At 37.6% G+C, this 13,723-nt stretch overlaps 1 protein-coding gene across 1 annotated transcript; it reads right to left on the bottom strand.

The window, feature by feature from the left end:
* Nucleotides 1–10,829: 10,829 nt before the first annotated feature.
* Nucleotides 10,830–12,870, bottom strand: LOC108366912 (uncharacterized). The gene is made up of 2 exons (XM_017621401.1): nucleotides 12,786–12,870; nucleotides 10,830–12,196 (listed from the first exon to the last, which is right to left on the bottom strand). The coding sequence occupies exons 1-2, from the start codon at nucleotides 12,868–12,870 to the stop codon at nucleotides 10,830–10,832; spliced, it is 1,452 nt and encodes a 483-aa protein (XP_017476890.1).
* Between the last annotated feature and the right edge of the window lie 853 nt (nucleotides 12,871–13,723).

Genomic DNA, 13,723 nt, shown 5'->3' with positions numbered 1-13,723 from the left:
GATTTTTTCATGTAAAGTGCAAAACTCGGCGATTTTTTTATATGTTTGTATGGTGAACCCCCAGGGGGTTCCAGGGGGTGTGCCACTGGCATCGGTGGGTCGGGCCTCCAAAGTTAGTGGGGGTCGGTCATACTTTTGGACTCGATTGGAGCACTCTAAATGGGTCAAAGTGGGATTTTTCAAAATTTGCCCCTACCCAAAAGTTCGACCCAAATTGGGGGACATCAGAATTCGTTTTAGAGGTATGGTTCCTTCGGCAAAGTTTCTTATTTTGATCCCTAGAATATGATTTTCACAGAGCAATGGGCGATTTTTTTGCCTCCCCACAAATCGACCCGGCCTAATATATATATATATATGCGGTTTACTTAAAATCGGTTAACTATAAATATATTACACGCAGTTATTTATGTATATATTGACGGTCAAATTTATATATATATGCGGTTTACTTAAAATCGGCTAAATATATATATATATATATATTTCACGCAGGTATTTATATATATTTAACTGATTTTACTTACAATCGGTTAAATATGTATATATATTTCACCCAGACATTTATATATATCTAACCGATTTTGAAGTACACCGCAAATACATATATATTTGGCCGACAAATTTATGTATATATTCGGTTTACTTTAAAACCGGTAAATATATATAATCTATATATAAAAAAAATTAAATGTTTTTCGTATGACCGCGATGCTTGACCAAACGGCTGAACCGATTTCAGTTCTGTAAAAAGTACTTTCTTAGACCTTCTGTGTGAAAGGTTTTTCGATTAAAAAAATTTGAAATTTTTTGTTGTTGTTACCGAAAAATGAAGAATGCTGAGACGTCACGATTTCACAATTTGACAGAGTTTTCTGTACATTAAGGCTTTCTGCACATTGGTAGTCCAATCATTTTCGCTTCATCGTCATAATCATGATGCAACGATTACATGACGACTACACTTTCTCACATTCGGTCGTTTATTTCGATTCATTTGGTGTCTAAAAATTCACTTGAGGCAGGTATTTTCTGTTTTTCTGGTTGATATTTTCGCGAATCATTTACAAAAACCTGCAATTTTTAAAATATGGACTGTGCTGCAAAAATTCTGGACATAATTTTTCAGTAATATCTCTTCTTTTCTTTTCCTGATACCTGTTTTGTGCACGTACGCGGAGACTTTTTACAATTTCATCATATTTTATCGTTAAAACTCTCACATTTATTGAATTTATTGGAATTATCCACTTTTTAATAATTTCCACTGATTTTATGCAAAACGCTAATTTTAATGCAAATATTAACTTTTTCGATAATTTTCCCCATCAAATGTAAGCAAACAATGCGTGTACAACGATTAGTAAACGACAGTGCCGTACTTATCCGTTTCTGCATCTTCTACGATTTGCAGATAGCTAGCCGATAACGACAAGTGTGCAGATCTCCTTTTAAATGCATGTGCTCAGCTAAAAATTTCTGGGCGAGACGATAACGCAACTATGATTGGACGACAAGTGTGCAGATAGTAGCCTAAATGTCACTAAACTACTAAACGGCTGGACCGATTTGGTTCATATTTGGAACATATATTAGTACCATAAAAAGAAATATTTCCACCAAAAATTTGCTCGCTAGGTGGCGCTGGGGTCAAGATATTCCTAAAAATTGCATTTACTTGCCAGTTTGGCTCACATTTAGAATACAATTTAGCCAATTAAGAAGAAATATTTGGACTTAAAACTTACACCATAGGTGGCCCTGTGGCCGAGATATCAGCAAAAATTATTTTTCGCTAAGAGAAGGATAGATATCTACTATATATTTATTTGTGGAAGTACGTATGTATGTATGTATGTATGTGCCAGGTTGCAGTCTAAACGGATGGACAGAATCGAACAAAATTTTGACAGAGTATTGCCATGACACCTGGGCCTATAATAGGGTGAAAAAAATTGAGGCCCGACAAGGGGGCGTGGCACCTACCATAAGCGTGAAATTTTTAAGCCATAACTTCCAGAACATAAATCACATGAACTTGAAACTTGGTATGCAGACATGTCAATGGTAGATGCTTATAGGCAGGTATATATGAAAGAGATTGTAAAAGGGGGTGTGGAAGGTCTGTAAAATTTTCGCAGAATCTTTCCCTCGAAAACTCCAAGAGCCGCCTCATCAGATGCTTTCATTGTCCATGCCTCCGCGCCATACACCAGCACAGGCATGATGAGTGACTTATAGAGTGTGATCTTTGTACGACGAGAGAGGACTTTACTTCTCAATTGCCTACTCAGCCCAAAGTAGCACTTGTTGGCAAGAGTGATTCTCCGTTGGATTTCAAGGCTGACATTATTATTGGTGTTAATGCTGGTTCCCAAATAAACGAAGTCGTCTACTTTTTCAAACTTGTAACTGTCAACAGTGACGTGGGTGCCAAGACGCGTATGCTCTGACTGTTTGTGTGCTGACAGGAGATACTTCGTTTTGTCCTCGTTCACCACCAGACCCATTCGCTTTGCTTCTCTATCCAATCCCGAGAAGGCAGAACAGACGTAGCCCTTGTTTTTACCGATAATATCGACAGTCGTCGGCATACGCCAGCAATTGTACGTTCTTATAAGTATTGTGTCTGAGCGGTTCAGTTCTGCGGCTCTTATTATCTTCACAGATTAAAGAAATCACACGAAAGGGAGTCCGTTTGCCTGAAGCCTCGTTTGGTATCAAACGGCTCGGAGAGGTCCTTCCCTATTCTGACGGAGCTGGTGGTATTGCTCAACGTCATTTTACACAGCCGTATTAGTTTCGCGGGGATACCAAATTCAGACATCGCGGCATAAAGGCAACTTCTCTTCGTGCTGTCGAAAGCGGCTTTGAAATCGACAAATAGATGGGGTGTGTCGATCCTATTCTCGCGGGTCTTTTCCAAGATTTGGCGTATTGTGAATACCTGATCTATGGTGGATTTTCCAGGCCTAAAGCCACACTGATAAGGTCCAATCAGCTCGTTGACGGTGGGTTTCAGTCTTTTGCACAATACACCCGATAAGACCTTATAAACTATGGCTGTTCCGCGGTAGTTGGCGCGAATGGCGGGATCACGTTTCTTGTGGATTGGGCAGAGTACACTTAAATTCCAGTCGTCGGGCATGCGTTCATCTGACCATATTCTGCATACGAGCTGATGCATGCACCTCATCAGCTCCTCGCCGCCGTACTTGAATAGCTCGGCTGGCAGGCCGTCAGCTCCAGCAGCTTTGTTGTTTTTCAGCCGCGTAATCGCTATTCGTACCTCGTCATAGTCAGGCGGTGGGACAGCTACTCCATCATCATCGACTGGGGACTCGGGTTCGTCTTCCTCACTACTTTCAGCGCTGCTACCATTCAGTAGGTTATAAAAGTGTTCCCTCCACAATTTAAGTATATTCTGGACATCGGTCACTAGGTCGCCATTGTTGTTCTTACAGGAGTTCGCCCCGGTCTTGAAACCTTCCGTAAGTCGCCTAACCCTCTGGTAGAATTTTCGGGCGTTCTTCCTGTCGGCCAGCATCTCAAGCTCTTCGCACTCACGTATTTCGGCCTCTCTCTTCTTATTGCGGCAAATACGTCTCGCTTCCTTCTTCAGTTCCCTATAACGGTCCCACATGGCTCGCGTTGCGCCCGATCGCAGCGTGGCCCTGTAGGCGGCATCTTTTTTCTCTGCGGCTTCTTGACATTCCTCATCGTACCAGTTGTTCTTTCGGGCTCGCTGAAATCCAACTACTTCTTCGGCGGCGGTACTTAATGATCGGGAATATCAAGAAGCCGCAGGTAGTAGGAGAAGTAGGTGCGATCAAGCAAAAGTGTAATCATTTGCATATACCTTGGACGTTATAGTATCATTCTGTAAAAAAAAGTTGCGCCATGTCTGCGCACTTTTTCAGTATATCGATTTATATAATATAACCTTGTTGGTGAAATATACATGAAATTCTCGATGAAGAATAAAACCAAATATAACAAGTGAAAACTAAGTACAAAATATACAAGAAAGTAATACTGTTATTGTCCACGTTCTTTGTTTGCTCAATAATTGTTTTTTTTTTTTGTATACCCTACATACGGCACACAGTGTACGATTTTACCCATCTAGCTGCTTTTAATACTGTAATTCGAATTATATAGCTGCAATTTTTAAAACGGCAAAAACTGAAATATTTAACAAACTACAAAGGCTAAAATGCCCAAAATTGATATTTCCCTATAACTAAACTGACAAAAATGGACATAAAAATAAATATTTTTTTTTGAATTATGGGCGTGGAAAATATCGATAAAAAATCAAGTTGGGTCAACGAAATTCCGTTATAAGTTCAATATTTCTTGCTCTATTTACAAAAGTGGATACTATTGGAAAGGTTATGAATTAGGCTTTCTCTATTCAAAGCGGAAATACAAGAATTTGTCTCGGCCGAGATGAAATTCAAATAAATTACTCGAAGAAAATGAAATTCCTAGGCCTGAAAAATGAAAATTTCCTTAAAACCTGCACTTTCCAGCAGCTAAAATTGTGTTGTTTAAAGTCAAAGAGGAGTGGTAAATAAACTGAGATACAAACTTTATCGAATAGCGGCGGGTAACGAGTTTGCGGGTCTAATGAAATAAATAAATTGCTAAAAGTAAAGCTAAATTAACAACGTTTTACTTTAACATGAAATACCTAGTCCTAGTTTACTAAAGTCCCAAAAATGTATATTCATTAAAAAGAACACCTAAAAAAATAAGACCAAAATGGTATTTTAGCAATTGTTGCATAAATCACATAAAGCCAACAAATTAAACATTGAGATTCAGTTTCAAGTATACAATTTTAAATAATACTGCGCTCGGTAATCTTCCAAATCGATTCCCGTCCCGCCCTACACTTTGGTTTATATTTTGTAATTGTTATTGTTTCGTCTTTAGCAGGCATTTCTAAAAACATTGTTGACGTTGTTTTGAAATTTGGCGACATAAAATAACGTAATTAATATTTTCTAGAATGTGGAAATAATACACTGTGCGGCATAACTATTAAGTACATACGTAAGTATATTATCAAATGTAGGCTAAATACTGTTTTGTTTCAAAGGCGAGACTTTGAGTACTTGCATGTATCGAAGAAAGTATGTATACATTTATGTACATATCTGTTCAGACTTATAAAATAAAATTTCGGTTTATTAAATTTTACAATAATAGAATCACGGAATTTACTTGTCCAATGATTTATAGGGTATATGTGAAACGGTAAACAATGGTACATATTGCATATTTTTAGTGTTAATTACAATCTTTGTTATTGATTATTGCTATTTGCATGAATGTCATGCGCAGTGAATATAAATAATGGTAGTGATGACATTTTTAACTAATATGTACGGTGACCATATTTATAAAAGCCGAATACGGGACAAAAAATAATTTGGAAAATTTTTTCCACACTGTTTTCCCTGAAACAGTATCCTTATAGTAACATCAAAAATTTGTAGGATAATTTTCTCGAGATTTTTACCACGTAAAATTTGTTACAAAAATTCGTCAAATTTTAGTATAATAAAGTCCAATTTTAAGTCGGTAAGGCTAATTTTTGGCAATTTGTTTTTGTTGACGGTGTAACGCATTTTTTTTCATACAAAGTATGTATGTTCTGCCATTTGTGTTTTGAAAGAGAAGCAAATGAGCAGCACTCCCACTTGCACTTTATTATATTCAATTTTAATGAGTTACAAAACTGCAAACCAAGTTTTTTTCTAATTAAAAAGTTTGAAATTTTGGTGAAACATTGCAGAATTAATTTTTATAGTTTTTGCACAAAGTTGGAATTTGGAAATTATGGTTTGTTAGGAAAAGAGTAAATAAAAGAGAGAGTAAATAAAAGAAGAGAGTAAAGAAAAATAACGAGTTATATGGGAATTGAAGTCGGTTTTGTTGTTTTTTTTTGGATAAAAATTATTTGTTTATTAGTTGAATTTTCAGGTAAAATTATTTTTTATTTAGTTAGAGATAGGGCTCATTTGTAAGCAAAATTGTAAGCTATTCAACGTGCTATTGACCTATAGTTAAAATTTATACTCTTTCTAAATTAATAGGCTCAGAAAATAAAAATTACGTAGAAAATAAAAAACGCGAGAATTATATTATTCGAACAAGTAATTTTTAAGCAAAAAACAAACCGACTTCAGATCTCATATAAAAATTTAAGATTATCGTTAAATTATTTGTGATCCAATAATCGGATTTAATTTTTAATTAGTATGGGATCACCAGTGAAGTAACACCTTTCTTTTAAAAAAAGAATTATAGAAATCGGTTGACGTGGTATAAAGTTATGCGGTAACATACATAACAAAAAAGTATTCCGACGAACTGATAACCTTCTCCTTCTAATGAAGTCGGTTAAAAAGGAACGAGCATATGCTTTCTAACTCATTACGTCGTCTTCCAATGGCCATAGTTTCTGAGGAAAAATCGTAAAGCACCACTCGAATGCGCATTTGAAGGGTAGGAATAGTACCTACTAAATGGCATAGAGCAAACAAAAGTGGCCATTAAAGCCGTTTTTCGTGTACTTAACCATGAAAAACCTCAATATCTTGGAGCATTTGTAAGCTCGAGCTCGAGTTCTAAGCAGTAAATTACTTTCAAATCTGTATTCATAATTATCATGTTCTTAATTTCTTTCGATTACATGTCAAATCGCAAATCTACTGAACTCATGCTACTTATTGCATAAAACAGACTACAAGTCATTTAAAAACCTAATTACAATCCACACTAGGGCGGGTCGAAAATCTAATTCTTCTCAAATCCCTTAGTAATAGTGAAAATAAGTATGTTGTATCATGAAGTCAACAACAAGTCTGCAAAATATTAGTCTTTTATTTTAATTGTAAGAGCCCGCGCATCGACCGCCAAGTGACCCACAGCACACTAGTCGAATAACCAATTCTTGTTAAAAATTCTGGGTTCAGCAAAAATGTTTGGTGCATATTACTAAAAAAAAATCCGTTAACGCAAAAGATAAAGTCAAATATACAGCCGTATTCTAACAAAGTCACAAACTTTAGCTCATCACTGCTGTGATTTCTACCGCGCCTCAAAGCTTGCCGCTCAAAAAATATGCCGCTTCAATTAAATTTTTTAAATTTTTGTGTATGTTTCTAGCACTCAAAATCGAATTTTTTGTGACATATTTCTCGGCGCACTTAAGAATCAAAAATTTTGTACGCCCAAGTATGATAGACATTTTATTTTATTTTATTATATATTGTTTATAAATGAATTATATTTTTATAAATTATATGTTTTGAGTCATATGTTTCTGAGAAAAATACACCGTAGTAATTTTAAAATTTCAAAATTACATTTCTCGACTGAAAAATAAGATATTCGAGCTAACTCAACGGCACAGAGTGTGATTTTTTATTACCATGCCAATTAATCGTAGCGCTTCCGACAGAAGCATTATTTTGATATGAAACAAAATGGCTTTGAAAGCTAATGTAATTCAAGGAAAAATATTGCTATTGAGCCACAATCACTCCTTGACCTTAAAAAAATTGGTGAAAAATTGTGTTCTTCGAAAAAAAACATGCAAAATCCAACGGATATATTAAAAATACGGTTGCCAGACGTACTGATTTTATCTGGGCATGAATCGCGTATGACGACAATCGTCTGAACGATATCGTGTTGAGATTGTGTTGCTTCATAAAAATCAAAAATTGTTTGATCGTTTGCACGATATCGTCAACTCGATTCCAGTTTTGCTTCACGTAACAGTAATAGTAACACGTAACAGCAACACAAATGCATAAATCAGTCTTTTTACGAGGTCGTTTTGTCAGTATCGTTTGAACGACTATCGTTTTAAAGTTACGTGATTCATGCCCAATACAGTACTGATTTTTCAACTTCTGTACTAATTTTATTCATGTTTTCAATCAGTACGCTAATGTCCTGATATTTTTTTTTTTAATTTGTATTGATTTGTACTGAATTTTCAATTCAAACAAAATACTTTAGGATTTTTATGAGGTTTTTACATAACGTTGGGACTTGCTTAAAGTGTTCTTACACGATACGTATTTGCATGTGTGCATGCCACTTTTTACATATGGAAATGCCAACATATCGTGTAAAGGAAATTTAAAAGAAGAAAATAATTTAATTATAGTTGATATGTTTCCAATAATGTCTGATATGCCCAAGATATTAGTACAACAAAAAGATCAATCGTTTTAAGGGGCATATCGCCGGGTCGTTACGTACCAGTTGCGATAATATGGTGGAGCTTAAATTATTTAAAAAGAAGGCTGACGGTTTTTTGTCCAGTGTTGTCATTTATCTCGAAATATATATATTACAGTTTAATAACAGCAAATGTGAATATTCGAATGGTTTTTGCCTATAACTTAAGCTGCTTTTTTTTCAATACCACACTCAAACGAATCAACTGAGAGGATCTTAAGTATAAAGTTTGCTGGCGCAAAGAGAGAAGCCGGATCAGTGTTGCCACTATTGCTCTTTTCCGACAAAATTTGGGAGCTTTTTTCATTTGGTAGGTTGGTCGGCAAAGTAAGATTTTGGTCGGATAATTGAATTAAGTTTTAAAATTTTTAATTATAAAAATATATATTTCAAACGTCGTTTTAATAAATATTTGCCAATTGTACCTTTTAATTGCCAATCCTGCCTTTAAAAATAAGTGTTTCAAAAAAACGCAATGATGGACTGTATATTTTTAGATTTATTTAGTATTTTATATGTTACCCAACAAAAGTCCAGCTTGTTCGTAGACGGCCAAAAATCAAAAAAGGCCGAAAACATATTTACATGATTTGGCATTGGTTTGACAAGTAGCTGACAAGTGGAAAGTAAAAGTGGTTTGCAAAGAGCGCCACCTATGCGTCAGGATGTAATGTTGCCATATGAACTCATGCAATGCGCGTTTATTTCTTACCATACCGCCCCCCTGAACGACGTTCAGAAAAGAGGTAGAATGGCCACTTTTACAATAGGACGCTTATAGATGCCTCGGGCAGTTTGCACGGTGCCCACTCGAACTTTGTCATCCGGACCAGCGTGGACCGCGGTAATGCGACCGAGTAGCCACTTAGTAGGCGGTAGGTTCGGTTCCTTCAGCACAACAAGTGTACCTGCCGTGACGTTTTCTCTTGCAAGCTGCCATTTGTTGCGGGGTTGTAATGATGCGATGTATGGTTTGTTAGGAAAAGAGTAAATAAAAGAGAGAGTAAATAAAAGAAGAGAGTAAAGAAAAATAACGAGTTATATGGGAATTGAAGTCGGTTTTGTTGTTTTTTTTTGGATAAAAATTATTTGTTTATTAGTTGAATTTTCAGGTAAAATTATTTTTTATTTAGTTAGAGATAGGGCTCGTTTGTAAGCAAAATTGTAAGCTATTCAACGTGCCATTGACCTATAGTTAAAATTTATACCCTTTCTAAATTAATAGGCTCAGAAAATAAAAATTACGTAGAAAATAAAAAACGCGAGAATTATATTATTTGAACAAGTAATTTTTAAGCAAAAAACAAACCGACTTCAGATCTCATATAAAAATTTAAGATTATCGTTAAATTATTTGTGATCCAATAATCGGATTTAATTTTTAATTAGTATGGGATCACCAGTGAAGTAACACCTTTCTTTTAAAAAAAGAATTATAGAAATCGGTTGACGTGGTATAAAGTTATGCGGTAACATACATAACAAAAAAGTATTCCGACGAACTGATAACCTTCTCCTTCTAATGAAGTCGGTTAAAAAGGAACGAGCATATGCTTTCTAACTCATTACGTCGTCTTCCAATGGCCATAGTTTCTGAGGAAAAATCGTAAAGCACCACTCGAATGCGCATTTGAAGGGTAGGAATAGTACCTACTAAATGGCATAGAGCAAACAAAAGTGGCCATTAAAGCCGTTTTTCGTGTACTTAACCATGAAAAACCTCAATATCTTGGAGCATTTGTAAGCTCGAGCTCGAGTTCTAAGCAGTAAATTACTTTCAAATCTGTATTCATAATTATCATGTTCTTAATTTCTTTCGATTACATGTCAAATCGCAAATCTACTGAACTCATGCTACTTATTGCATAAAACAGACTACAAGTCATTTAAAAACCTAATTACAATCCACACTAGGGCGGGTCGAAAATCTAATTCTTCTCAAATCCCTTAGTAATAGTGAAAATAAGTATGTTGTATCATGAAGTCAACAACAAGTCTGCAAAATATTAGTCTTTTATTTTAATTGTAAGAGCCCGCGCATCGACCGCCAAGTGACCCACAGCACACTAGTCGAATAACCAATTCTTGTTAAAAATTCTGGGTTCAGCAAAAATGTTTGGTGCATATTACTAAAAAAAAATCCGTTAACGCAAAAGATAAAGTCAAATATACAGCCGTATTCTAACAAAGTCACAAACTTTAGCTCATCACTGCTGTGATTTCTACCGCGCCTCAAAGCTTGCCGCTCAAAAAATATGCCGCTTCAATTAAATTTTTTAAATTTTTGTGTATGTTTCTAGCACTCAAAATCGAATTTTTTGTGACATATTTCTCGGCGCACTTAAGAATCAAAAATTTTGTACGCCCAAGTATGATAGACATTTTATTTTATTTTATTATATATTGTTTATAAATGAATTATATTTTTATAAATTATATGTTTTGAGTCATATGTTTCTGAGAAAAATACACCGTAGTAATTTTAAAATTTCAAAATTACATTTCTCGACTGAAAAATAAGATATTCGAGCTAACTCAACGGCACAGAGTGTGATTTTTTATTACCATGCCAATNCACCAAGTGGGTCATAGATCCTTGATAGTTCAGACAACATCGCTCTTTTTGTTGGCTTACCAGCAATATCCTTTCCGGTAAATTTGGTAAACAATACGTCGTCGCAAGGATTCCAGTGTAACCCCAAAATCTTCACTGAAGGCGCGGCTGCCTCTGACCTATCCGATATTGCCACGGATTTGTACTCACAGAGGTCTGCACTCAGAGTTTCTAGCAAAGGCCAACAATTGGAACTCCATTTGCGTAACTGGAACTTTGCTTCTGCTAGGAGCTGGATAAGCTCATCCTTGAGTGCGATAAGCTCCTCGACAGAGTCACATCCGGTTGGAATGTCATCTACATATGCGTCGGAGCATAGAGCTCGCGCTGCCAAGGGATATCTGCTTCGGTAGTCATCTGCAAGTTGCTTCAAAACCCTCACTGCCAAAAATGGCGATGGAGCTAGCCCGTACGTCACAGTAAGCAGTCGATAATGAGAAATAGGGGAATCTTCATTTTTGCGCCATATGATGCGCTGATAGTTGGTGTGTTCGGGAGCAACCTGATTGCCGCGGAACATCTTCTCAATGTGGGCGCAAAATACATAACGGTGCTGACGAAAGCGCAGGCAAACTCCAATTAAGTCCCGTTGAATTGGTGGCCCGACTTGTAAGCGATCGTTAAGTGAGAAACCTGTGGCGTCTTTGCCCGAGCCATCAAATACCACTCGGCATTTCGTCGTAGAGCTATCTGGCTTAAGTACGGCGTGATGAGCCAAATATACGCAGGTAGCTGGGTCCTCAACTATCTGCTCCGATGTGAGCACTTCCATATGCCCACGACTTAAGTAATCATCCATAAAGTCAAAATATTGCTGCCTTAATTCCGGAAATCGTAGCAGCTTGCGCTCCAGCGAATGAAGGCGGCTAAGGGCTTGTGGTAAAGTGGCCCCAATCGGCGGAGCGTTGTTCTTGAATGGGTACTGAACCACGTACACTCCATCTTTGTTGCGCCTGTGTGTTTTTGCAAAGTGCTGTTCAGAGGGATCACTTGCGTCGATGACAGCCTTGGGTGGCAGAACGCGGTCCATCTCCATAAAAGAACGAACTAATTCATCAAGGTCTAATTGCGCGTGATGTGCCAAAGCAGGTGTCGAATCTTCGTCAGCAGAACTGTAGGAGCCTGCAATGACCCAACCAAAAACAGCGATAGGAAAGTCGTTACCAAAGAATTTGCGTTCTCCATTGTACAGGTTCCATAGTTGATCCGAGCCAATGATGACATCTATGGCGCCAGGTAGACCAAATGGCGGATCTGCTAAAGGCAACTGACATATTTGCTCCCAGGTGGATGAGCTGGTGTTGATCGCTTGCGCTGGTTAGTGCACTCATGATTAGCGTAGTGACTTCAACAGATTTGTTAGATGTGCGTGACAGAAGTTGGAGCCTGGCACGACCCCTTGTGATGCCAGCACTGTTAATGGCAAGGCCGACAACTGAAATACGTGCGTGTGTTCGCGGAGCTCCGATCCGCTGAATAAATGCCTCTGTAGCCAAAGTGATTATTGACCCTGTGTCAAGAAGTAGACGGCAAGTAGTTGTATTGCCCCAAGTATCAACCACATTTGCGAGAATAGATGGTAGAAGCGTTTGCGTGCGGGTCTGATAAACCTTGTCCAAGGTGTGATGGATAACACCTGCTGAGGAAGGTTGAGTAGCCTTAGGCACCGAAGAAATTCCGCTGCAATCTGCGCTCTCTTTAACTGTGGGGGTGTCATGTGGAGTTTTCTGGTGCGCACCATGAACCAGGGTGTGATGTTTAGCGCTGCAAATTCGGCAAGTAAAACTTGAGGTGCAGTTCTTGGCCGTANACAAAGGTGTTCGCTAAGCTCAATAAATCGCTCGTAATTTGCATTGCATTTGCAGCTTAGCTAAGCGATACTCCAAGGTTTCCACTGACGTACTCGCTTCTACCACTTCAGCCACAGTTGCATGCGCACGAGTTATTTGCCCCTTGCAAAAGCCGCGTTGCTGGATCAGGCGATTCATTGTATCAGGAGGTTAAACTCGTAAGCCGTACGGCCAATTTTGCCAAAAAAAAAACCCAAAAAACGCACAAAAATTCGTAAAATATTATTATAGTATATTTACGCCGGGCGATCCGGTTTGAAGGACCAGCAAATGTTTCAAAAAAACGCAATGATGGACTGTATATTTTTAGATTTATTTAGTATTTTATATGTTACCCAACAAAAGTCCAGCTGGTTCGTAGACGGCCAAAAATCAAAAAAGGCCGAAAACATATGTATTTACATGANCATGAACTGGTTGACAATATACGCAATGAGGTCCAGTCCGTTGGTGAACAGCATGGTGAACCGTAGCTTGTCGTCGACTCGAAGAAAGACGTGGTGGTTGACAAGATTCCAGTGCATCACATCGAGAAAATAAAAACTTGAAGAAGTCATGAATAGTAACATCTTCTTTGCTAGACACTTTGCTTTCTGCCCAAAATTGTCGTGTGTCGGTATCAAGTTTCGTTAGAAGAATATGTATGAGCCACGGGTCACGCTGGTTGCATTTAAGCGCACCCAACCCGCGAATGGCCTCATCAGCCCCATCGACCAATTTTCGTAACGCAGCGACACTCGATCCGCTTACGCTAGGAAGTGCTAGATAGTTGCTTATAAATGAGCGGGCAATCAACGGCTTCTTGTCGTAACATTGCACCAATCGCTCCCACGCCTCCTTGTAATTGTCGTCTGTGACGGTAATATGTTTGACCAAATTCAATGCTTCACCATCCAAGTATGATTTCAGATAGTGAAACTTTTGACAATTGGTCAGATTCGCACGCTTATCTATCGAGCCCAAAAACAAGTCGCAAAATTGCCGCCAATCT

Source organism: Rhagoletis zephyria, unplaced genomic scaffold, assembly GCF_001687245.7.
Source record: "Rhagoletis zephyria isolate East Lansing unplaced genomic scaffold, Rhagoletis_zephyria_1.1 Rzeph_scaffold_02444, whole genome shotgun sequence".
In the NCBI taxonomy this organism is placed as follows: domain Eukaryota; kingdom Metazoa; phylum Arthropoda; class Insecta; order Diptera; family Tephritidae; genus Rhagoletis; species Rhagoletis zephyria.
Note: the sequence above shows the minus strand (reverse complement) of the source record. Positions and strands in the feature narration are given on the sequence as shown.